Source organism: Mesocricetus auratus, unplaced genomic scaffold (genome assembly GCF_017639785.1).
Source record: "Mesocricetus auratus isolate SY011 unplaced genomic scaffold, BCM_Maur_2.0 Super-Scaffold_100020, whole genome shotgun sequence".
In the NCBI taxonomy this organism is placed as follows: Eukaryota; Metazoa; Chordata; class Mammalia; order Rodentia; family Cricetidae; genus Mesocricetus; species Mesocricetus auratus.
The window spans coordinates 2105056-2130993 of record NW_024429201.1 but is presented as its reverse complement, the minus strand read 5'-3'; the positions used below and the strand labels follow the sequence as shown (position 1 = coordinate 2130993).

The 25938-nt window shown below is 36.9% G+C and overlaps 1 protein-coding gene across 1 annotated transcript in view; it reads left to right on the top strand.

The window, feature by feature from the left end:
• The first annotated feature begins 201 nt into the window (after positions 1 to 201).
• The window catches only part of Hcn1 (hyperpolarization activated cyclic nucleotide gated potassium channel 1), a 374350-nt gene continuing 348613 nt past the window's right edge, over positions 202 to 25938 (top strand). Inside the window, exon 1 of the mRNA XM_005082780.4 lies at positions 202 to 728. Within this exon, the coding sequence (XP_005082837.1) occupies positions 337 to 728 (392 nt within the window). The 5' untranslated portion in view covers positions 202 to 336. The remainder of the gene's footprint in view (positions 729 to 25938) is intronic.

The following is a 25938-nucleotide window of genomic DNA, read 5'->3' as shown; positions in this document are numbered from 1 at the left end:
GGCAGAAGCGGTCCGTGGCCGGCAGGGGGCAGCCGAGGGGCGGCGCTGGCGCGCGGATGCTGAGCGAAGCCTCGCCCCGCGCCCGCATCCTCAGCCTCAGCACCAGGCGCGGCGGAGCCCAGAGCGCAAGCCACTGAGGGCAGCGGCGGCGGCGGGAGCGAGGCGCGCAGCTGAGCAGCGGCGCGGGCGGGAAGCAGGAGCCGCCGCCGCTGCCGCCGCCGCCGCGACGGGCAGCCGGGCTCTCGGGCAGCCGGCTCCGGCACCTGCCCCTTGGCCTCGAGCCCCCGGCGAGTCTGGAGCCCGCGCCGTCGCCGTCTCCGACCGCGTCCTCCGGGCATGGAAGGCGGCGGCAAGTCCAAGTCCGCGTCCAACAGTCGCGACGATGGCAACAGCGTCTTCCCCTCCAAGGCACCCGCGACGGGGCCGGCAGTAGCCGACAAGCGCCTGGGGACCCCGCCGGGGAGCGGCGCGGCGGGGAAGGAGCACGGTAACTCGGTGTGCTTCAAGGTGGACGGCGGAGGCGGCGAGGAGCCGGCGGGCAGCTTCGAGGATGCTGAGGGACCCCGGCGCCAGTATGGTTTCATGCAGAGGCAGTTCACTTCCATGCTGCAGCCCGGGGTCAACAAATTCTCCCTCCGCATGTTCGGCAGCCAGAAGGCGGTGGAGAAGGAGCAGGAAAGGGTTAAAACTGCAGGCTTCTGGATTATCCACCCGTACAGTGACTTCAGGTGAGGGCTCCCTGGCGCCGCCCCACCCTGCTCCCACCCAGGCGTGCCCTCCAGCATCCTACCCTGTCCCTGGGAGGGGGTGCCCCTGGGATTCGCAGCGGGGTGTGGGGCAGGCGTGGCAGTGCTACCGTAGCTGCTACTCAAACTGGTCAGACTCTACTCTTCAACTAGTTTCCATCCAGGAAAGGTTTGGGGTAGGGAGTTTCTTCTCCCCAGAATGCTAGAGAGGCTCTTGCCTTTTGCCTCATGAACTTTGGGGAATAGATGGGGAGGGAAGAAGGCCACTGTGACCCCTGTGGCTAAGTTGCACTAGGGAAACTTTTACTTCAGTAATGGGAGAGTTAGGACTAGGGCAGGCATCTTTGCTAGCGCTACTCCTGGAGAGGAAAAGATGCCTCTGGGATTCCGGAGAGGAGGAAACTGGAGACAGTGACTCACAGGTCCTAGCTGCTCCTGCCACTTTCGCCCCTGGGAGTGTTAATCTGTTGTTCTTATGCCTATAGGCTCTCTTGTCACCATTGCATTTCTCCAGATCAGTGGCTGGCAGGCACAGGAAGGACACTTGCACTTGGGTAGTCTGAGACTTGAGGTTTCAAAGGAGCCAGTGCTGCCCGACAGGACAGGAGCATGACAGGAAGCTTCGAGTTCCCGAAACAGAGACAGGGGGCTTTTCTAGAGCCCCCTTCCTGAAATAGAGCGACACCCGCTCTTGACCTTGACTACAAATCCGTTTCAGAAATGTCTTTCCAGTTTCCCAGCCTTGGAGGAAGGGCGGCAGAGCTGTCAGCAGGAGAAAATTAATATGAGTTTCCTGAGCTTATTTGTAGCCCAAGTATCCATTCAGTTAATAAGCACGTTTAGTGGCTGACAAATGAAGGTCGTAAAGTAGATCCTCTTATTAGCCTGTAACTCAGCCGCTGCTCCAGAACACAAGCAGAGCTACCTTCTAAACATCCCAAACTAGTAACTCCGGATGATACACTTTTTGTTTTTTTGTATTTTTCCGAACGAGGGGGAAAAACACAACAACGAATATGTGTGCACACTGAGCATTTAGGCTCCGGGTAAACCGCAAGCAAACATAGCAACAAAAAGCATTACTTGGAGCAGTGTTCAGAAACTAACCTAAATTGCCTTTAAGTTCAGACAGGGGTGGGAGCTGTCCACAGTTCTGAATCAAGTTAACTGTGGAATACTGCCCAACAAAGCTTGGGGAGAGGACTGTTCATCTTCCCTGAGATATTTATCGCCTCGGAAATCAGGTGTGTCTCTTCTTATGCACAGACTGGATGCATTTGCAAAAACACATAGGAAGTCCCATTGAAGGACTTTCAATAACTAATGGCATTTATTGCTTCCACATCATTGAGTTCAAATGAAAGAATGTTCGGACTTAAAGAACCTCCCGAGTAATCAAATATTCTTCATCCAAGAGGAAGATACTTGGAAAGACAAACTCATAGATGGTCTCTCTCCGTCTAAGGTAAATTAGGTTGTTACACTCTTTAGAATTTTAAAACTGGTAATCAGGTTTGAATACCATGTCTTTTTGAATCCTCCATGGGAATACAATCCAAATGATAGTATAGACTTCAACAGAAAAAACTTTGCAAGACAACATTCAACAGTCTTAATAATAAAAATGAGAGCTATATTTCAAAAAAATCTATGACATTCAATGACAACATGCAAAAAGCTCTATACTTTGTTTACTTGATATCATATTTAATTAAATGAGTCCAAAGTATACTTCTATACTCATCAACAGGAAAATAATGGTGTTTTTCAAAATAGTAGCATATATGAAATGGTTAAAGTCCCCCCTCCCATTTATTTTTTCCAAAAGTGTATAGCATATATAGCAACTTTTCATGAATTAGAATCATAAGTCCAATCTGTGGATCAATGAAACCAAAGGATTCTATATATTATTCTATATATTCTATATATCTGGTGAAACAAAAGCAATCACTGAACAAAGGTGGAGAGTAAAACCAAGTGATGATTCAGTTTCATCCTACACTTCACAGAAGTGACTAAGAGGTGAGCTACGTACTGATAAACTCTAGTACAGTTTGGGGGATTTGATTACCCTTGCACAAATGGAAACATGGCAGCAATAAGCTAAATAATCATTTAAAATTTTTAGATACAAGATATCTGAAAAAAGTGAACTGAAGAATTACAATACACTGTCCCCCCTAGAAATGACAAACTAAGGGGGCCATCCTATTAATTAGTATTTTTGCATAGTCACAATACCAAACACAAGCATTTTCAAACCTAAGACATGCCAAGAAAATGTAGTTGTTAAACCCACAATCAACACCTGACAAATTTCCAGCAACCTTTTTCTCTACAGTGAAATCAATATTTAAGTGGCTTTCAGTGGATGCTGGAAAATTTTGTTTTTGATTTGCTCATCTCAGACCTTTCCTGAGGAAGTACTTTGAGGGAAGTGTTTTTCTGAAATTACTAAATCGTCAAACTTAAGTTGATTAATCTGTTAACAGAGAAAGTAACACATTAGACTACATTTCCACAGAAGGGCGTTGCTTTTGGAAAGTCACAAAGAAAAGTGGGCTCTTGCCTTCACACCTTCATACTATCCCTGAATATCTCTGGGACTAGGAGAGTTCCCTCTGCATTTGCTGCCCATCCCTACATTGCTGAGAGTAGTGTGACACTTTTCTCTAGGACATGTCATGGTCTGTGTTGTGCCTAATATTCTGGTGACCATCTCAGGATGACTTCTCAGTCTAGATCCTTTTGCACTTCCTTCTAGAGTGAAGGCTGTGTCCCTGCTGCCAGGTTCAGACAGCTAGCTAGTACCTCTTCTGCTCATCAGAGTCTGAGTGTGCTACTTTTGTGTCTGGCAGGTAGCAGTCTTCCACTTTCAGTGTAATTAGGGCAGAGGCTCTGTGTTTCCCTTTCTTTCTCAGGAGAGGATGACGGTAGGGACCTTCAGGGAGTAAGGGAGGACCCAATGGTAGCAATATTGTAAGAAACCATGGGGAAGAAGCTAGGAAATATATATTTTTGTGATATTTAATCATCAAGACTGGGAAACTATTGGCAGGTACTTATGGTTCATTGAGTTTTAAGATTTTTTTTGTGCGTATGTGTTGATGTGTTGCCATTCCTCCCCCCCGTGTGTGTGTGTGTGTGTGTGTGTGTGTGTGTGTGTGTGTGTGTGTGTGTGTGTGTTCAGGTGTGCTTGTCTATGGAGGCCAGATTGGATGTCTTCTTTAATTACTCTCCACCTTGTGATAAAGATCTTAAAAGTCATTCACACAGGTGTGCGTTTTGTGCGTTGAAGGCATGGTCACAGCCTTTTGAAAATTTGTGTTAGCAACACACATTTAATTTCAAGGTTAAATATTAAGATTTTGAGAGAAGCAGTAGTGTTTATACATTTACAAAAGTTAAAGTTATAATGTTTACTCATTTAATAATTATGGGAGGATAAGTAAGTGTTGTGATCTCTCAGTCATTTGTTAGTTATGATATAATTATTCAAATATGATGAAAGAATATTAAGAATGCTTTTATTGTTGTGTGTCTGTATGTGCGTGTGTGTGTGTGTGTGTGCGCGCGCGCGCGTGCATGCGCTGTATTTGTGTATTTCTAGGGGTCAAACCGAGAGCCAACAACATGCTAGCCAAGTTCCCACTAAGTTATGCTCTACCACTATGAATGATTTTGTTAAGAGAACAGCTTACCTTGGAAAAAACTTGTTCCCATAATATTTTCTATTTAGGGCTTCTGTTGTTTCTTTGTTGGCCCATGCTTACACAAAGGCTCATTTAAACAAAATGCCTCTGTTCTATGAAGAAGCCAACTGACATTGTGTCATTTGTTATGGGGCACACATGGGTGTGTGTGTGTGTTGTATTTTGACTTCTGAATACTTAGGATAAGATGTCACTTTCTGAAGATAACAGCACCTCTGCCCTTCTGTACCTACCTCATAGTGTACATCACTACTGAAGTCAGAGGTCACCGACATGCTCATTAAGGAAGGGAGGCTTGAATCCCATTCCCCAGTTCACCAGAACGAGACCATTTATTTCTGGGAGCTCCTCACAAGAAAATAGTTCAACCTTCTGGGGTTTACGTTCTGATTAGCTTATTATTCCAGCACCTTTAAGCTGGATGCACTCGAATTCTCTAAGTGGTGTGTTTGTTTTCCTGTATCAACAGATCCAGAATAAGTCAGAAAGATGTATTTCTATGTTAGTGAATCTTTTTATATCTTTAGATTTAATTTTTTAAAAATAGAGATTGTCAGTGGTAAGCCCAGTTAAAATTTATTGAAATGTTTTAAGCTATGAATTTATTAAGTAAACTTTTTACTGGATTTCATGACTTAAAGGTTTACTTAATGTTTGGAAATTAAATGCCACATACTAAATATTGTAGATATATAAACATTTTCACTATAGTAAATCAAACATTGTAAGACAATTTTCATTGTTCCTGAATGAATTTTAATTTAAGAATACCCTTGAGGATTTGCTATAAATTGAGAATAGGTAGATATGTACACTATACTAATCATCTGCAAACATGTTTTAATGAAATACTAACAAAATTTACCTATGTTACAAAGACATTATTTATTAATTTCATTATATGTTCAGTTAACTGTACTGAATTCAACTGTATCTGCCTTAACTAAAACCATAAGCCAAGACATCACCACCAGTGGGACACAGCGTAAATGGTATCTATAATATCTATCTCCCATTGTGATCATGGCACCAGCAAAATGTAGTTCATGTAAATGGCAAATGATCTCACGCCCCCCCAATTCAGGGTAGGCTTTTCATGTTTCTCAGATAATTCACCTCATAACCAAGCAATAGATAGTGTGTAACCTGTCAAATACAGTCCCTATAAGTAAAATGCAACATTAAATATGTACATTAATACTAATACAGAAGTATATAAATTAGAACTGCATGAAGACTATAGAATATTTTCAGGGTCTGTGATAAAGTTTTTGCTTTTATTTTTGTAAATGCATTCTGGACTATGAACTATGCTAGCACCATATTTTAGGAGAAGAGGTAGGGCAGTAGTATTGAAAGAAAATAGTCTTCATAGCAGGAAAAAAATTTCACATAGACTAAGTAATTTTCTTTTTTTCTTTTTTTGGTTTTTATGAGACAGGGTTTCTCTGTATTGTTTTCGAGGCTGTCGGTCCAGCCCAGCCTCGAACTCACAGAGATCCGACTGCCTCTGCCTCCCCAGTGCTGGGATTAAAGGCGTGTGCCACCACCACCTTTCTTTCATAGGAATGGTTTTTAAATTGTATTTTTCTTTATTTCAATTTTGATAATTTCATACATATGTACATGAGATTCAATTATATTTCACCTCCATTTCCCTTCTCCAACTCTTTAATATCCCAGCATGTCCCTTTCCCAACCTCTCCTTTCTTTTTTTCTCAAAAAGTCTAATTAGTGTTACCCAAATGTATATAGAAAATTTTAATGACTGCTTCCCACTGGTTTTCCAGAGAAAGGTCATAGCATCCATGGAATATAATAAACCTTTACGTTCCTCCCTCTTCTCTGCCTCTCTCCTCTTTTTCTTTGGTCACAGTGTGCATATTTAATACAAACTATTCACAAGCTATAGGTATATAATTAAAAGGCGTGCATATACTATCATGTTCATGTAAACATAAGTGTAGAACTTGATTGTGAGTCCATTATTCATCTGATACTTACAAACTGACTTTGGCTGAAGAAAAATTTAGTTCATGATGCTTTAACATTTGCTAGCTAAGATTGTCATAGTGTTCTATTTAACCTAATCACTGATCACTCACCTGAACCATTAGTGTGTGCTTTGAACTTACATCTTAGCAATCTTATTTGCATATTCCTTATTTTATCTTTAAGACAAAGAAAAACTGTAAAACTAGCCACATACAAAGTTAGCAACTATTTATCCATTTTGGACTTTGGTGTGTGCTTTGAACTTACATCTTAGCAATCTTATTTGCATATTCCTTATTTTATCTTTAAGACAAAGAAAAACTGTAAAACTAGCCACATACAAAGTTAGCAACTATTTATCCATTTTGGACTTTCAGATTTGCTTGAAATATTTAGGGATTATAATCAGAATGGCAACCAGTTTGTGTCTTTTATTATATTCTTGGTAATGTTCATAGAATAGACTTACTGGTTATAGGCATTTGGCACTACTGATTTTACTAATTAATATTGACATTGGTTAGGACACTTCTAAAAGCAGTAAGAATGATACCATCTACCTGGGATTGTCATTCCTGTTAAACTGTGGTCAGGCTTTTAGCACTGCCCACACCCACCATCTTGCAGAGAGGAAAGTTATCTTAAACTGTAAACTGAATAATGCTATAATTCTCCGGAAAATCTGTAGGTAAATTTCCATTAACCTCATAATGTATTTGATACCAAAAATCCTGAACTACGTGTAGCCTGGGCACACACCACTCATTGGCTTGGTGCCTCACTCCTTCCTTTGCTTCGTTCATCCCCGAGTTCCAATCACTCTGATAAAACTCCAGCTCCTAGAACAAGCATAGGTAGTCTCTACTAGGGAGATTTTCTTTTGAAATTTAACATCATTTCTTGATATTCTAACACTTTTGTCATAAGACGTAGCTAGTAGTTTCTACACTCTACATAGAATTGAGTTTAATAACTGGCCATATTCTGTCTATTTTCCACCTGTATCATCATCATGGTCTATATTTTCATTAGAAGATCCTTATTTCCACAGAATTTATCATTATTTGTGTGCATGTCCCCACACCAGAATTTAAGCCCTGCTTACTTTTTTAACAGACTCACTCTGTTTTTGTAATCCTATGTTTTTTCCTTCAACGTTGTTCTCTGAGAATTCAATGCAGTATATATTTGTCATATTGTTTCCTGTCCTCTGACACCTACTAGACCCTTTCCTCTTCCTGCACACTTAATTTTATGTTCTTTATTTCTCTTAAATGAATAAAGAAAAAATGAAACAAGCTACTAAAAACTCTTCAAGCCAATATTGTAAAAATACACATTCTACCTCACCATTCCTTCCATAATTTTTATGTGACCTGTTTGTTGCAATTTAAGAAAAACAGTGTTCAAGAAAAAGACACCATGCGACGGGTTCAAGCTGATTTATCTATCCCTACACTGACAGACATCAATTTTTAGTAATGATCAGTGGTACCAATACGAATATCTTTGCATTTTACATGTTTTTGCAAAGTGATATAGTTGCAGTTCTCTTAAGCCTAACATTGTTAGGTCAGGATAGTAGATTTTGAAATATAGTTACTGGATGAATAAATAAAGAGTGATTCCATGGCAATTCCAAGTTACAGTAAATCTTAGGGTCAGCAAATCTAGATAAGGGCAGCAAAAGCTCTGAGGGCCTGGAATCTTGTTTCCACTACTCCTTAAACTTGGAACCTCAAATGCCCAGTGTGCAAAGGAAGAGATGGAAAGGCAGAAAGAGTAAATGGCATGAGCATGGTGACAGATAGATAGTGAGAACTGCGCTAGGTACTCATACGTTTTGATTCTTAATTCTGTCATTTCAATCCCCATCCAATAAGAAACAGGGTGCCAGCGGGAAGAATTCCCTAAACTTTCAAGGAAGCATGATTAATTGACCTAGTCATTTATCCTTCCTCCTTCCTGAAGTGACTCCAAAATAATATGAAAATTTACATATACACAGAGACCTGGAGAACAAAGAAGCAACAGAGAATACGAGATCTTGAAATATTCTGGGAAATAGATGGTAAAGAAAATGCTTCATGTTTGTAGTCATTCATCTGGTGACTCTTGGAAGAGACTTGGACCAGTTTAGAAGTAGTTTTAGGAAAGTCAGGCTACAAACAGATTAAACAGTGTTTGCTTAGTGAATGCAGAACCTTTAGTGCCAGTATTAGTATTCTTGGAGTCATGTCAGTTCTCCCCAGCCAGGGAACTAGAGCAAAATACCTTTGATGATGTATATATGTTGTAAAATATTGGTTATTAACCAATCATGTTGCCAAAGTCCTACATATATTCACAGTTTGTAATTATTTTGTGGTGTAGCATTGTTTAATAACTGAAAGCAAAAGCATTGCCAAAATTTTCACTCTAGTGTCCATTATGAAAGAAAATCAAACAGAAAAACAAAGTTCAAAGAACAGAGACAGTAGGAAAAGGAAAAATGACAGCATTACAAATGCAACATTATAGTCTCAGAAAGATACTTTATCCAAACATTAATTGCAGTGTTTTTTTAAAAGTAAGATATTAAGAATTAGTGAAGACTAAAAATTGAAATTTGGAATTAGTGCAACAAAATCATAGATGCAACTGTTCTGTTCTCTGCCAAAGTTATTAGTTAATGTGCTCCAGAAAAACAAGGAGTTAGGTTAAACACTGTGTAGACATGCAAGTTGGGAAGTGAGATCTCACCAAGAGCTTTCAAAGAAAGAAACAGGAGTATTCCTGCATCTGAGTATGGCAACCAGACTAACCCAAGAAGGAAAGCAGAGAGAGACTGAGGAAGAAAAAAATGACATCAGCATTTGAAAAAAATGCTATCATAGGCATTCTACATGTTATTTATAATAAGATGTCTCTAGTTCTCATACAAACATTTGTAAAGTAATTGGATATGAACTATAACAAAGGACTCTTATTAATTCCAGAGTGAGCTAAAAGTCTGTAAAGCAGTGAAAAATCAAATTTACTCTGTTCAGCAGTCAGTAATACCTGTCACATTTTAATTGAAAATTATGGGCCAATTACTCTGAGAGGGCAGGAGAAAGGTAAATGTGGGTTTGTGTGGTGAAAGGAATCTACATCTTCAACTTCTATAAATGGAAGTGAACACTGTTTAGAGTCAATAAATTGATTTCTCTTTGAAATATGAGTTAAATGCTAAAAGAAACAGGGGAGTTTAACTCAGGAAGTAGGCATGCACAACAGGAGAAATGGAGCAGGGCTTGCGTGTTCTGACAATTTTTTAATTCTATTTCACACAAAATTTAAACTATGGGGTAACCAATGGTTTTAGTCAATTGTTTGTGTTTAAAACCCTAGTGACTGAGCGTCTCCATTTCTTCAGCTACAAAATGAGAAAAGCAGTCTATGGAACTGTGGGATTTTGAAGATGATACATATTTTGTCTTTTTATACATACATACACTGCATGATTTATGTGTGCACATTTATGATCAGTAGGTTTTGTTGGGCATTTAGCACATTCTATTGTTTAGTAAAATTCAAACAGAATTATGGTATGTGAGCCAAGAAAACAAAAATGCTTCCTAAGTACATTCTATGATCTTGTGAATTAATTTTGATTTGTTCATTTATTTTTATATGTTTAGATGTTTTTCCTACATATATTCCTGTGCTATGTACCACATGCATTTCTGCTGACAATAGATGCTAGAAGAGGGTGTCAGATGCCCCCAAATGAGGGTCAAAGTTGGTCTTGAGACTCCATATGGGGGCTGGAAATGGGAGCTGGGTTCTCTTGAAAAGCAACCAGGGCTCTTAACTACCAAGCCTTCTATCCAGGACCAGTCTTCAGAATTTACTAAGCAAAGCCTTGTGGGATAGAGGAACCTCTCATCGTTGTAAACTCTGCAGTTACTTTCTTCGTTTTACCTACATGGGCATTTTAGCAGCAGAATGTCTACTGAGTAATGGCATATTTTCTGTGGACTGCATGAGATAGGCCTACTCATGGGAAACTTCTAATATATCCTCTTCCTGCAAAAATTTTCTAGATGTATCAATTTTTATAGAACGGTATAGCTGGCAGTAAATAATAAAGTACCAAACATTTAAAAAAAGATTTTAGAGAAAATTTGAATAGCACTGTGTTCCATGTACTGCTTCCTGTTAATTTTCATTTTCATAGAAAAATAGTATAATTGAAACATTTGGGATCTTAGTGCAGATCAACTAAATGTAACATATGAGCTAAACAAGATGAATCATAACTTGCTAAATTCTTTCTTTTTATTTTTATTGTCAAATTAATGGTCTGGAAGAATGGCTATTCAGAAATAAGTTGTAAGACTTTGAAAAATATTAGTGCAGCATGAAGGAGCACATCTATAACTTGAATGCAGAATTAATAGAATTAGAAGTTCAGGTCCAGAATTGGTTAAGTAGTGAGTTCAAGGCCCACCTGGGCTATATATAACCTCTCTTAAAAACAAAAGAACTTTAAAATTTTTGCAAAAAATGATCTTTAATATCTTATGTCATTCTATTGTTTCTAGAACAGATGCACTTGCCACCATTGTAGAATATTCAAACTTTATTTTTTAAATTATACTACTTGGAAAGGACATAGTCATAGGCTTTAAAAAGTTATGTGGATATATCCTATATGTAAAATCAGTACCAGCATATTTTTCTTTTTTAATAGATGTCATTCATAGGTTCAGCAATTTTTTTTCCAAGACACAGTTTCTCTGTGGCTTTGGAAGGAGTCCTGGAACTAGGTCTCGTAGACTAGGCTGGTCTCGAATTCACAGAGATCTGCCTGCCTCTGTCTCCTGAGTGCTGAGATTAAAGGCATGTGCCACCACTTCCCGGCTTCAGCAATTTTTTATAGTGAGTCTTTGTTCTGAACAACGATTTGGCTAATTTTTTGAATAAACACATAAAATCATGTAAATGAATTGATGAAGATGGTAGGAAGCTGTGTATATGTGCATCTAATACACAGTAGAAATGTGTAGTAGATGTGGGTATGGCTGCATATGTATAAAACATAAATAGTCTCAAAATTCTATTATCTACACTTACTTATTACTAGTCATTCATAGTTATGTGTGCATACTAGAGCCTACTGAATTTCTAAACTTACAGAATATGTTCAGGATCAGACTGATGATTTAGAGCCCCATGCCCTTGAAAAAAACATGTATTTCCAATGTTTTCCCTATGACTTTAAGAGGTTCATGTTTCCCTTAAAGCATATTTATTTCAGGAGCTGAAGTTAAGAATTCTTAATCTACCCAATATTTGAAAACAAAGTGAAGACACCAAGAACAGTTTGCAGAAGAAGGAAGAATACAATTTTGTTTGGGTCAACAATTTTATAATGGAACAACATCTAGAAAGTCTTGTGTTAACAGTCAAATTTACTGTCAACTAAAAGGTTTGAGTTCCAAAAAGACCATGCATCCAAATGCAAGGAGACTTGCATATCCTTGTCCACTAATACTGTATTCATAACAGCAAGAAAATGAAATCAGGCTTGAATATAGAATTTCTGTTCTGCCAGATTCCACAGCCATTTAGTCCCAAATAAACACACTTAGGCTCATATTAGTTATAAACTGGTTGATGGGTCAGATTTCTTAATTGGCTAGCTCTCTTAATTATTAACCAATTTCTATTAAACTATGTATTTCCACGAAGCTGCAGTTTACCAGTAATTGTCTAGCATGTTACTCCTTTGGTGTCTACATAGCATCTCTCTGACTGCTTTCCTCTTCCCAGCATTCCTAGTCTGGTAGCTCTGACTATATTTCCTGTCTGGCTACTGGCCTATCAACATTTATTTATCAACCAATAGTAGAAACATATGTTCACAGCATGCATAAGGACATTCACCGTCACAGACTGGATGTCCACCAAAAGATGAATGGATAGCAAAAGTTTGTCATATATACACAAAGGAATTTTATTCAACTGTAAAGAAAAAGCTCAAGAAAATTAATGGAACTGGAAGTTATTGGATTAATGCTAATATTATATAACACAGGCAAAGAAACACAAATACTACATATTCTTCTTAAAAGCAGATCCTAGTTTCAAACTGTTGTATTTGTGCTTTTATATGGTAGCAAATGAGAGTAGAAGCCAGAAAAATAGAAAGGACCCCCCTGATATAAGAAGGAGGCTTTAAAGGGGGAGTGGGTGCTATGAGGAGGGTAATGTAGTCCATGTGATGGAGGAGAAGGGAGAATACCGGGGAAAGAAAGGTACACTAGGAGTGTGGGACAGAGTTTGGAGGCTATGTGTTTGAAGATGCCATGCAAAAACTATGCATACATAAAATAGAATCAATAAATAATGAGTCTGATTCCGAGGCTAGAAACCTGATTACGAGTAGTTTCATAAAGAGGATTCATCCTTGATTGTTCAGTGAGTGCAACAACAAAGCACAAAAATTCTAACCAGAAACACTCTGTGTAAGTAGGGGGCTGTAATTCTTCACACACTGAGTTTACCTTACTTAATGCTACTGAAATAAATTGGTGACTGGTTGGGTATATTAAAATATACCTGTAATTCTCTTATGTGTCGACAATAATGAAAAGATACATAGTCAAAAATGAAGTACTGCTTAATCCAAAAGTCAAAATATAAACTGCACACACGAGCTTGAAAAATAATATTAATAAAACAAATAAATCTAATTTTATTATTTTAGTAAAGTTAAATCCAAAGTTAGTTTCACATTTATAAGTGATAAACACCATTGAATAAATAATCCTTAGGACATATCAGTGAATTAGTGGATTATTTAGTAATATTACTGAGGATATTTCACTGTGTCCTTTATGATCCCCAATGGTTTACGTTATACTCTCTATAAAATACTTATTGAAAATGTATACTCTAGTAAATTGCCTTAAAGTGAAAAGGAGGCATTTTCACATGCATGGAAACAAAGCTGATCTTTATTGATAGTGTTTTAATAATTACATAAAGTTATGCACAAAAACTGTCTTAGCAAAAATTTTAAACCATCACAACACCTCGATTGTCAGCAATTCTACATTTTGTGATATTTCTTTATTTTTAGAGGTCTCAGCGTGATTTATAATAGTAAATGTTGTATTGCTTACTAGAGTACAGATTTTGTTATTTTAAATGCTATAGTCAAAATTCCAGCAGCCTACAGGCCACAGATGAGCTCCTAAATTTGAATAAATGAAATTTTAGGAATTTAGCAATACTATGCACAGTATTGGTTTCCACATGTACTTTCTATGAGCAAGATTATCTATACCTGATGTCACTCTAGTACTAAATACTGAATATTTTAAATTTAGTTTTGGTACGTAATTATTTCATTTTATTTTGTTGCAGGAACATCCATTTAGAAAAATTATTTTCAGACCTTGAAAATACTGTACTTGTATATTTTTATGACTTTTATTTACTAGAATGCTTTAATTTATGTGAGGTTTTCCTTATTTGGGCATATTTGTATTAAGGATATCTTTGTGTCTTTTTTCAGTTGGGCTGCTGTTACAAAATACCATTTATAAGGCTTCTTATAAACAGTTCTGGCAGCTAGAAAGGCCAAGGGTGAAGTGCTAACAGGTGTCTGGTGAAGTCTATTCCTAATTGATGACTGTCTTCTCATTGTGACTTGACAGGGTGAAAGGGATCAGCAATCTTTTGTGACTTCTTTCATAAGGATGCAACCATGAGAGATCCATTCTAATGATCCAGCTGTAATGTTGAGGCCCCACATCCCAGCACCATATGCTAGGAGTTAAGGTTTTAGCACATGGATTTAGGGAGCCTTTAAGATCAATGTATTGTACTTGGGGTGGGACGGCTATATTTCTACAGAATAATAAAACACCTTTTAAATGTCATCTGCCTTTGAAATAAGTACTATCTTGATCAAAATATAACTGTGAACGTGTCCCTTTTCACAGTGGCACCTAGAAGAATAATATGATTTTATAGTGTCATCTACTAACAATACATATTTAAATGCATTTTATAAGAGTAGGATATTACCATTAACACTATTGAACTCTAGGTTTAATTAATAAGATAACAACTCAACAATTTGAAAGTTTAATTTTAAATTGTAACTCCACAGAAACGGGTTTATTTTATTGTTCCACCAAACTGATAGTGAAGGAAAAGGCTCTCTAGTCAAAGGTGTCTGTCAGTGTGTCCTGTGTAAAGTTAGTGGAAATGATATCACAGACATTGTTCCGGGATACTAAATTTGAAGTAATTTTCAATAGCAAAGAGGACTTGAGTCTGAAAAGATCATGATGGTAGGATGGCATACAACATTGAGTTCCAATAAGCAACAAAACCTAAAACCAAACCAACAATCAACCAAACATGATTATGTTATACAGCAACACTGTCCTCATGAGCCTAAATAATATGTAAACCTTCAATAAATGGGAGTCCGGTGTTGTGAAAACTTCTGCATAGGAGGAAGGACAATGACATGCAAGAACCTGCGGCAGACTCGGAAGAAATGCACCACCCATGTGCCAAGAGATAATAAGTGGAAAAGTTGCTGAACCTAGGATAGGACTAGACAAGTGTTCATTAGTCATCAGAAGTGGAGTGATGGCTGATTTCAAGGGAGGTGGTACACATATACGTTAGGATCCTGCAACAGCTGCTTGTACCAGTTAGTATGGCGAACACTTATAGAATACAAGGAAAGAATTGGGGATTCTCTTAGGGAAGCTGAATATAATATTCAAAACTGGGTAAGAACTTCAATGAAAAGGCATCCACTGGCTGTTTAAATTTGGGTTCATAGGGATATGGAAGTGATTACTTATTGAAGGTTATGGAAACTGTACTTATTGTCTTGAAACCTGGATAAGTAAAAGGAATGAAACATCGATGTATTCCTTGTTACATAATTTGAACTAAAGAGCAATGTAATAGAAGAGATAAAGTGCTCCTTTAAGATGATTTTAGCTAATAATTAACCTGGAAACTTTTTATGTAGCTAAAAAAATCACAAGTTCTTTAATGCATCTGGATATTGAACATAAGTGGCCCTTAAAACAAAAGCAGAAGCAGACACATCTTCTTGATGAAACAGCACAGAATCATGCATAGTTTTGTCAAGGGTATGGAACATGCATGTAAGCAGGCAACTAGATAAGAGTCTATTCACCAAGAACACAAAATGGAGACCTCAGTGATCTATGTCACTTGGGTATTTGATTGCCAAAATCAAGTCTGAAATAATGAGTCTGCTACCGAAAGTTTTCAACAGATAATACGAAGGACTTGTGGGAGGGCTGATGAAGATTTTTCAGTTTCAATGTGGAGATGAAGGCTCCAAAACGTGTACCCTAAGGATATACAACTGTGTTCAACTACAGAAAAATTCAAGAAAGCCACTACAGTGTAAGGAAATCTGTGCTTTTGGAGAGTGGAAAGGGGCTGTACTCAGGACTGTGCATGCAAGTGGTTTGGTTTCTCTGTTTGGTTATGGAGCTCTACTTTTTTATGCTAAGTATGAGTTCAAGGGTCTTTTCTTGTCACTCGGTGAGACTTTATTTTATTATGCAGTAAAAGGTAGGGGAAGGAAGTCTTAATTTTGGAAAGGAAATACCAAGTTATACAGGAAGGGCAATGAAGTATTACTTTTTCTGTGTTTCAATTACAGATATGATTTTCATTTATATCAAAAACTCTAATTAAACCAAGGCAAAGCAACTTAATATAACATTGTGCTGGGGGTACAGCCTAGGAACAGTGTCTCACATGTCAGAATTGCAACCCTAGGTTTAAACAACCTTTCCTGTCTTCTGAAGGGTGAAACCTTCATGGCTACCAGCTTGTGAGGTTCTACATGTGTTAGTTTTCAGTTTAATACTGTCACAGAGAAACAAAGAACGTGTAGTTGAATGAAAGAAAAATACAATACACTCAAATCTTCTTCCTCCATTAAAGCAGTCACAGCCCTTCACAGGGTTTTCAGTTCAGCAAAAAATCAGGTGATATTTAGTAGTCAATCTCTCTGCCCAGTCTTTCTCCCATTTCTCTCTCGTCTACTTCCTCCTTGCCTACAAATAATATAGACCAAACATTTTGCATACCAGTGTAAAAATATTGGAAATGAAATTATGTCCCTAGAAATTCAATATTTAATTTTTTAGTCCATGTGTTTACTTTTACAATTTTAAAATATGGAGAATTTTCAAGCCTTTTACAAAAAGAGTCAGACAAACAGAATTATTTCAGAATTGTGCATTTAAAAAAGGAAAAAGTCCATTGGGAAACAGATTTATTTATTTTAAAGAAGTAAGTTTTCTACATGTAAAATAAGGCAATGATTATTTCTTCTGTATCAGAAAGCTATGTCTGAAGATGAGTGAAAAAGTTCCTAACCTACTTTCCTCTCTTCAGTTTTTACCTTTATCAGGCTTGCTAATTGCCTGGATGTCCTTTAACCATCTATTTTCATGATTCTTTCCCAGAGGCTTCGTTTAATTTTAAAAGTGAAGTGTATTCAGCCCTAATTATGTGAGAGCTCACTGCAGGCAAACAGCAAGAGATAGTAATGACCAAAACGTGTTCTGAAATCAGTTACATGGCTATCGCAGCAAGTTGCTATAAATATTTGATGACTAGGAAATATAGCCATGCAAGGCAATATTTAGAAACTAGTGACATTTGAAAATAGGAGTCTTTCCAGAAACAAAATTCCTCTAGATAAGATTTTTTAAATATCTGAAGTCGTGCTTTTCACATTTTTTATAACTATCCTAAATTGTGAGAATACTAACAATTCAAATTCCCATTATAATTAATAACTAGATGCAATGAGGCCCCATGGATTCCTTTGAGTTGGAATATTTACAAAATACACTCTGTGCAGCTAAAGAATATTAGTGTTTTCATTGAAATGCATGTTGCTAGATTGGTTTCAATGTCCACAGTAAGCATTTATTTTATACAATCTGACTTATTTACTTTTACATTTAATTTGGTATGGGAAAGGATGCCATCAAAGTATTGTTGTAGCTTATCATACATTGGAAACCCAAAATCAGTAAGATATTTAAAACAACAATACAAAATCGGAAGGTGACCAAATGCAGTATTGCTTGCTATATCTGGAATAATATCCTAACAACCCCCCATCATCATCATCATCACAATGAGTATGAATATCTGTAGAGAAATTCTGTGACAGGTACTATTCATGTCTGATTGTGGCTTACAAGACCAAACTATGGAGAAATTATATTGTCAGATGTTTGTAAAAGAAACTGAGATTTGAATCCATGGATCCACTTCATAACTTATGATCCTATTTCTTCTCTATTTTATCCCTGAAGTATTCAGTCATACACTGACCCAGTGACTCGGGCACTTTCTTTACCAAAAATACACTATTTTAATTTTTAAAACTGAATTCATTTAACTGATATACAAAAATTTATATATCCATCAGATATTGTGTTTAGATACATACATACATACATACTGACATACATACATTTAATGCTTAAATTACATCCTACCCAAACTCTTCTTACTTCTTTTTGGAAAACTCTCTAAAATAATTTTTCTAAGCTTCTGAAATCTATAGTATGCAGTCTTTGCCTCTAGTCATATTGCACAATAGCAACGTCTTACTTTTTATTGTAGCATAGTATTCATTCATATGCATTCCCCATTGTACTTATCCTAGCTTTCAAGAGCCACCTTTCTTCCAACCTCCATGAGATCAACTGTTTCAGGTTCCACAAATGAATGAGAGTTTGAGGCCGGGCTGGACCGATAGCCTCCTAAACAATACAGAGAAACCCTGTCTCGTAAAAACAAAACAAAACAAAAAAAAAAAAGATATAGAGGATCATGACGGGGTGATGCATGTTAGTAGATACATAATAAAGCACCTCTCAAGAATCATACTCCACACATATTTTATCTATAATGTGTCTTTAGTCTGTTGTGATGGTGTTTGAAGGTATTCTCTTCAAAGTTTCAAGTTTCCCACAAATCTTTAAAAATGAGTGAATATTCCATTACTTTGCATTCTCCCTAGAATTTATCATCCATGTCACATTATTTTAAGATCACATATATTCTCTGGTTATTTTAACCATTCTATTCTTTCCAGTGCTTCCTACTTCCTTACTCCAAATTCCACCCAGAGCATATATTTCTTCTTTCTCACTTTGTCTTTTGTTCTCTCTTACTGCCATTTATGTTCATGGCTTAACTCTCTTGTCCAAAGCCATTCTCTTATCCCAAGATAGCTTGATCCAAATATGCTAAATTTTTCCTTAGATATGCTTGTAGAGAAATATAAATAGAATATTTCAAAGTATGTTTTTTAATTTAGCATGACAAAACTGTAAGGAAGATGGCATATAGAGAATTTATGATGTGTGTTTATTTTCCTGTGGCATATTATGCCATTATTGCTATTTATATATTCATAAGGCAGACATTAATCTCAGGTTGAAGATTTCATAAGTGATACTATGGTAAGGTAACCTGAGTAATCAAACACTACTGCCTTAGATACTTTTCTATTGCTAATCTCAATTCTCTTGATCAAAGCAACATAAGGAAGGATTTATTTTTACTCAAAGCGCCAAACTGTGGTCCATCATGGTGGCAGAGTCATCGAGGCAGTTGTTTAAGGCAGCTCTTCATATTGCATTCATAGTCAGGAAATAATTAGTGGACCGGAAGTAGAGTTTTTCTGTTAAACCCCAAAGATACACTTCCTTCAACAAGATTCCATCTCCTAAAAAGTCTAAAGTCTTCCTCCAAAGTGCTACCAACTGGGAACCAAATTTTCAAGCACATGAGCCTATAGGTTACATTTGACATTTTAATCCTAATAATCACATATGAAGGTTTGAGAAGTGAAGCCTCACAAAGAGATCTAGATCATATTATAATCCTAACAGACATGTATATGTATACTCCCATCAATCCCATGAAGCAGGGAAGCATGCATGCAACTGCCTATTTGTTTTGATCCTACTCAATACAGATTTCTGGAAAAATTCTGAAGTAAGAATAGTAAATGGTACACACTGACATTTCCAAATGCATTATACTCTTTACTCTTAAGGTTTACTCCATAACACAGAAGTGAATCTAACATAAACTATATTTTTACTTTCTTTATAAAATTAAAATGTTATTATAAAGAGCTTGCAAATACGTAAAAAATCACACATAGAAATTAACCAGACCCAAAGTCTGTACATTTCAAGTAACTTCTGTCAATTCAAACTAGCCATTCTAAGGCTGTGGAGCTTCAGACTGGATTTTAATGAAGACTAAACTGTATATTAATGGTATTTATCTTGAAGTATATTCATACTGAGGTATTGGCCATTGTTTTAGTACTTATATTTATATCATAAATCTAATGTAGGAAAAAGACGTTCACAACATAAGGAAGTGAAAATAAATGATGAAATGATCAGTGGGGACAGTGTACAGATGACCCTTCAACTTTGAATCTTATTAAGCTTCCTTGACTTTTTTTTTGAAACTAAAGCTGATTTACCAGTTTGGTAGCATCCAGCGAAGGTGAATAGATACAGTCAAATATAACACATGGGGATGGGGATTAAGAACTTAAATTTGTAGTGCTGTCCTGGCAAAATGTCTGACTATTTTTCAAGGGTTCAACACTCATTTCTTTATAGCAAGACTTGAAATTGTAGCTTCCACCTGTTTACTGCTCTTGAGGTGGTGGAATCTGGGAGAAAAGAGCCTAGATATGAGGCAGACTAAAGTCTCATGTAATAGCCAGCTTCTTCCAAAGCATCAACAGTTAATACTCTAAGGGTTAAGAAGAGTCATCTGAATGAAGCATACAATAATATCTACTACACCTGGAAGTGAGACAAAAGCACATTGCAAGAACATTTAAAGGAACTGAGGTTACAAGACTCTGGTTTCCTTGGAGTTTTTTCACAAGCACTCAGAATTCCATTCGCATGACTCCGTTCTTGGACCATGTTCTAACATCAACCCACATTTGTCTTTAATTGGTCTATTTGAATAAAAGATTTATAATGAGCCTCTGCCATTAGAGAATGCATGCAAATGCAAAGGTTATCTACTATGACATTTTGGAATAACGTAACCTAAAAATGTTTAGGTAGGCATCTTAGATGTATTGTTGCTGTGCCAATTACCAGAGACAAACAAGTTAAAGGGAGGGATTGCTTTTTTTGTTCACAACTTCAGAGGTTTTGTTAGATCCAAGGCTTTGAACCTGAGATGAGAAAGAATATCGTGTGTGAGAATGTAAGGCTAAAGTAGCTGACCTCATGGCAGCCAGAATGCAGGCAGACAGATGGGGGTGTAGTAAGCATAACAAGGTACAGCCCACAAGGAGGTGTCTCAGTGACCCACTCTGTAAACTAGACCTCACCTCTGTAAGATTTCCAAAAATGACATCAAATTATGCATGTATCAGTTGATTAATTCACTGATGAAGTCAGAGTTCTCATTATTCAATCAATCTCTCAAGCCTCATTTGGGAACACAGCCATCACATGAGTCAAGCCTGCCTTTAATGATGGTTGTGTGTACAGGGGGACAGACAGAGTATAACTAGCAGAGGAAGTTTTGGGAATATGTGGTTGGACTAAGGTCTCAGTTTTGTGACACACCTGAATCAGGAACCTAGCTAGTATCAGATTCCATATTTGATGTGTACTACACATCTCAAAGTATGTAGCAGTGTGTATCTACCAAAATGACTCTAATGAAATTCAATGTAAGGATGTTGAGCACTTTCTTAAGTGTCTATTAGTTATTTCAGACTCCTCTGTTGAGAATTCTGTATTTAGTTCTGTAGCCCACTTTGTAATTGGATCTTTTGGTGTTTTGGAGACTTGCTTCTTGAGTTCTTTGTAAATTTTGGAGATCAGCTCTTTGTCAGATGTCTAGTTAATGAATATCTTTTCCCATTCTCTGGGCTGTCTTTTTGTCTTGTTGACTGTTTCCTTTGCCTTACAGAAGCTTCTCAGGTTCAGGAGGGCCCATTTATTAATTGTCGATCTCAGTGTCTGTGCTACTGGTGTTATGTTCATGAAGCAGTCTCCTGTACCAATTCGTTCAAGGGTATCTGCCACTTTCTCTTCTAAGAGTTTCATTATTGCTGGATTTATGGTTGAGGTCTTTGATCCATTTGGACTTAAGTTTTGTGTATGGTGATAGACATGGAACTGTCTTCAGTCTTCTACACACCAGCATCCAGTTATGCCAGCACCATTTGTTGAAGATGCTTTCTTTTTTTCCATTGTATAATTTTAGCTTCTTTGTCAATGTAATTATGGATATATTGGTTCCAACAAAGTCATTCTAGCATTGTCAGATGCCAAGTTTTCCCATCCCTATTTGTTAAAGGTGTTATACCTTCTCAATATGTCTGGAAGCGGTATATAGAAAGGCTATCACTTTCTCAGTGTGTTACTTTTGTATACTGCTACTTTGCTGAATGTATTCATTAGTTTTACAAGACTCCTGGTGGAACCATTAGGGCCTTTTATGTATAGTCTCATAAGCAAGGATTAATTTTCTTCCTTTCCTACTCATTTCTCCTTGATCTCCTTCTCTTGTCTTCTTTCTCCAGCTAAGTTGGGATGGAGAGAGTGGACATCTTTATCTTGGTCATGATTTTCCATAGAAATGCCAAGTGAGTTTTTCTCCATTTTTTTTTTTGGTTTTTACGAGACAGGGTTTCTCTGTATTGTTTCAGAGGCTATCGGTCCAGCCCGGCCTTGAACTCACAAAGATCCGCCTGCCTCTGCCTCCCGAGTGCTGGGATTAAAGGCGTGCGCCACCACCGCCCGGCGAGTTTTTCTTCATTTTGAGTGGTATAGAGGAGCGCTATAAGAACACAGATTTATGAAATGGAAAGGGAAACAAAGTGGAGAGAGCACAGTAGAGGCTTGAATAACTATTACTAAGGATGATATAGTCAGGGAGTTTAGAGCGCAGTAGAAGCTTGAATAGCTATAACTAAGGATGACAGATTCTGCCCAAAATCAGATCACATTTGTGATCATTGCTTGGTGGGTCTGTTCTGGAATGCCTTATGAATTAATTTTAGTAAATGATATTTGAAGAAACTTTTCTATCACATGTAACCTCTTCTTGTGATGCTAACCTAAGGAAATAATTACACAATTAAAAAAGCCACAGATGACTAGGTACACTTGAGAGGAACTAGGAAAGACAATTTAAAAAGCTTTCAGGAGCCAAGGATGGAATACATTGAACAATTAAATAAATAAATTAGTAGTAAATAATAACTCAATGTATAAAACAGGTCTGTCCTTACTGATATAAATAAATAATTGGATCAATAAATACAGAGGAAAATTACCAGTGATTTAATGCAAGCATTTTACCCTCAAGGAAGTGGACTGTAATTCCTGCTCCTTAATTGCAGGTTGTCGGTAGTAACTCCTTTAAAGGAACACCTTGAGAATCCTGAACGATGCTGCCCCAAGCTGCCTGAATTACACACATCCAAACTGTCAAGGTCACCAGAAAAAGAGTAGTCTGGGAAGCTGTTACGGCCAGGCTAAGGAGACTTGGCAACCGATAATAATGTGATACCCCAAGATAATTCCTCAACAGAAGAACCTTAGGAAAATAATGTCTGAATAAAGTATAGATTCAGTAACAGTAACATACTGATATTGGTCCATTATTTCTAACAACTGTAAACGTAAAAAACAGGGGAAACATTATGGAGAGCATATGAAAATTCATCATGAATATAACTTGCTATATTTTTGCTGATTTACAGTACTAGGGATTGAATCTATAGCCTTTAGCATACTGAACAAGTACTCTACCACTGAGCTGTCCTGAGAATCACTTTTAGTTTTTATTTTTTCTTACATTTTGAGACACATCCTCAGTTACCTGACTTTCCTTGGACACAACATTCATGTAGTTTAGGTAGGACTTGAAATTGTTTTTTCTGCTCCAGCCTTTGGAGAAGCTGGGATTAGCAAACATGTCTTACTAAAGCTAGATCAAAGTTCCACATTTATAAATAATTAAAAAATCAGAACAATTTTAACAACCAGAGATTCAATATTATCTACAAAATAGCATAAATAGCTAAAACCATAAGCCCTTTTAACTCAAATATACATGTCTTTTATATAGCATTAAAATTTGTATTTCTGAATTGCTTAGAATGGTGGCTTTATGTTTCCAACATGTAAACTACCAGCAGGTGTTATGGACTGCATTAATTTACTTTATTCAGTTTTTATTATTGTTTAAAATTACTTGATGGAATTCAGTTTTGCTATTCCAAATAGTCTATATTTATGTAAAATACAGCATATTGGTAATATGTTTTCATAGCCTTGAATGAGTATCAGCAACTGTGAGTGCTACTAATTATCAGTATCATCGAACTATGAATGTTAGCAATGTATTTAATATAGACAAGTTCATGTTCAGAGAGGCCTAAGGAAGGCTGCCCTGTCATCTGTAGCTTTTGAAATTTATTATCTTAACATCAACAGTAATAATAGTATATAAAACACAATTCTGTAGATAAGTACAATGTAATAACCTGTAGAATTTTCTGCAGAAATTAGTAATTACTCAGACATCCTTAGTTTGTTCAGAAGAGACATTTGCCAGGGAGAAAGCTCACATGTGGTTTGAGGCTCAAGCCTAGTAATCCACAATTTACATGGAATTTTGTGAGACAAATTATTGGGATATATTAGCTTTCTGAAATGTTTTGTTTTGACATTTTTCACATATATATGTATATATATATTCTATTTTGATCATATTCATCATGTATTATCTCCCTTCCTGTCTCATTGGCTGCCTTCTTTCAACATTGTCTCCTTTCTGTGTGTGTGTGTGTGTGTCCATGCATGTATGCATGTTTAAATTTAGATTCTACATATGAGAGAGAATATATGAAACCTGTTTTACTGACAAAATAGGATTGTTTCTTTTCACTTAATATGATGGTCCCCAGTTACTTCTGTTTTTGTAAAATGGCATATTTTAATTATTTGTGTTGAATTAAATTGTGTAAAGCCTAATTTTCTATAATTATTAATTTGTTATTGAAGTATATTCCAATATACACAGGTGGATGCAATAATGAATACTTTGTATTTTATAGGATTCTCCCTCTTTTTATGAGCTGCTTTCCCATTTCCCCATACTGTTGTCATAATGCAGAAGAGAATGTATTTTAAATTGTAGGGTTTAACCAAATAATTTGAATACTTCCATGATTTAAATATATTTCTTGCATGAAATATAAACTCATACATTATAAACTAAGATGTGACTGGATTTTTTCTGAATTTCTCTTTTATGGCTTTGTGGAAAAGACCTCTGAATGTTTTAAAGACTTTGGAATCATTTACTCAATCTATAGTAGAGTCACTTAGAACCGGAATCCATCAGTTCTATAAATGAATGTCTTACAAATAACTGCTGTTCATTGTGAAACACTGTCTTAGTTGAGTTATTTTATTGTGGCAAAGAGACACCATAACCACAGCAACACTTACAAAAGAAAACATCAATTGAGGTGGCAGCTTACAGTTTCAGAGGTTCAGTCCATTATCATCATGGCAGGAAGCATGGTGGCATGAAGGCAGATGTGGTGCTGGAGTCCTACATCTTGTAGGCAACAAGAAGTCGAGACACTGGACAGTATTCTAATCGTAAGAAACCTCAAAGCCTGGCCCCACAGTGACACACTTCCTCCAACAAGGACACACACCTCCTAATAGTGCCACTCCCTATGAGGTCATGGGGGTCAACTTTATTCAGACTACCATAAACACTTTCCATAAAGGTTTACTATTAAAGATGAGTATACTGAGCTATAAATAGTGCTATAATTATAGTGGTTTTTTCATCTAAATCCTCTTTTTCATAATTGTCATGAGTGCTAGTTAAGTAAAGACGTATTCAAATTTACAGAACATGTAAGTATTGAGTTGCTACTGCAAAACCCAAGTACAAAGGTATCAAAAATGTATTTGAGGCCTAGCTAGATGTGAAGTGAGATGTTAAGGGTTTTACAATCTAGTTAGCATATGGGGCTGGGGATAAAGCAATTACATCCTTACTTTCATGTATTTCAAACTTAATTTCAGATAGCCTTATATAATGAATATGATTTTCTAGTAAACAAGGCAGAGTGATTACTTCAAACTGCTGGTAAACTAGACAATAATTACTTTATACTGGTAGGTTCAGAGAACTGAAGGAGGAAGGTGGCCTTGAACTTGACTTTAAAAGGGAGAGATTTCATTGGATTGGTGAAGCTAGAGAGTTGACAACAGATATTTCAAATGGAGGACCCAACATGGGTATCTGTTGAACAGCAGGAAAAATTGTTATAACTATTAAGAAAGGAGTATACAAATAATTTTTTT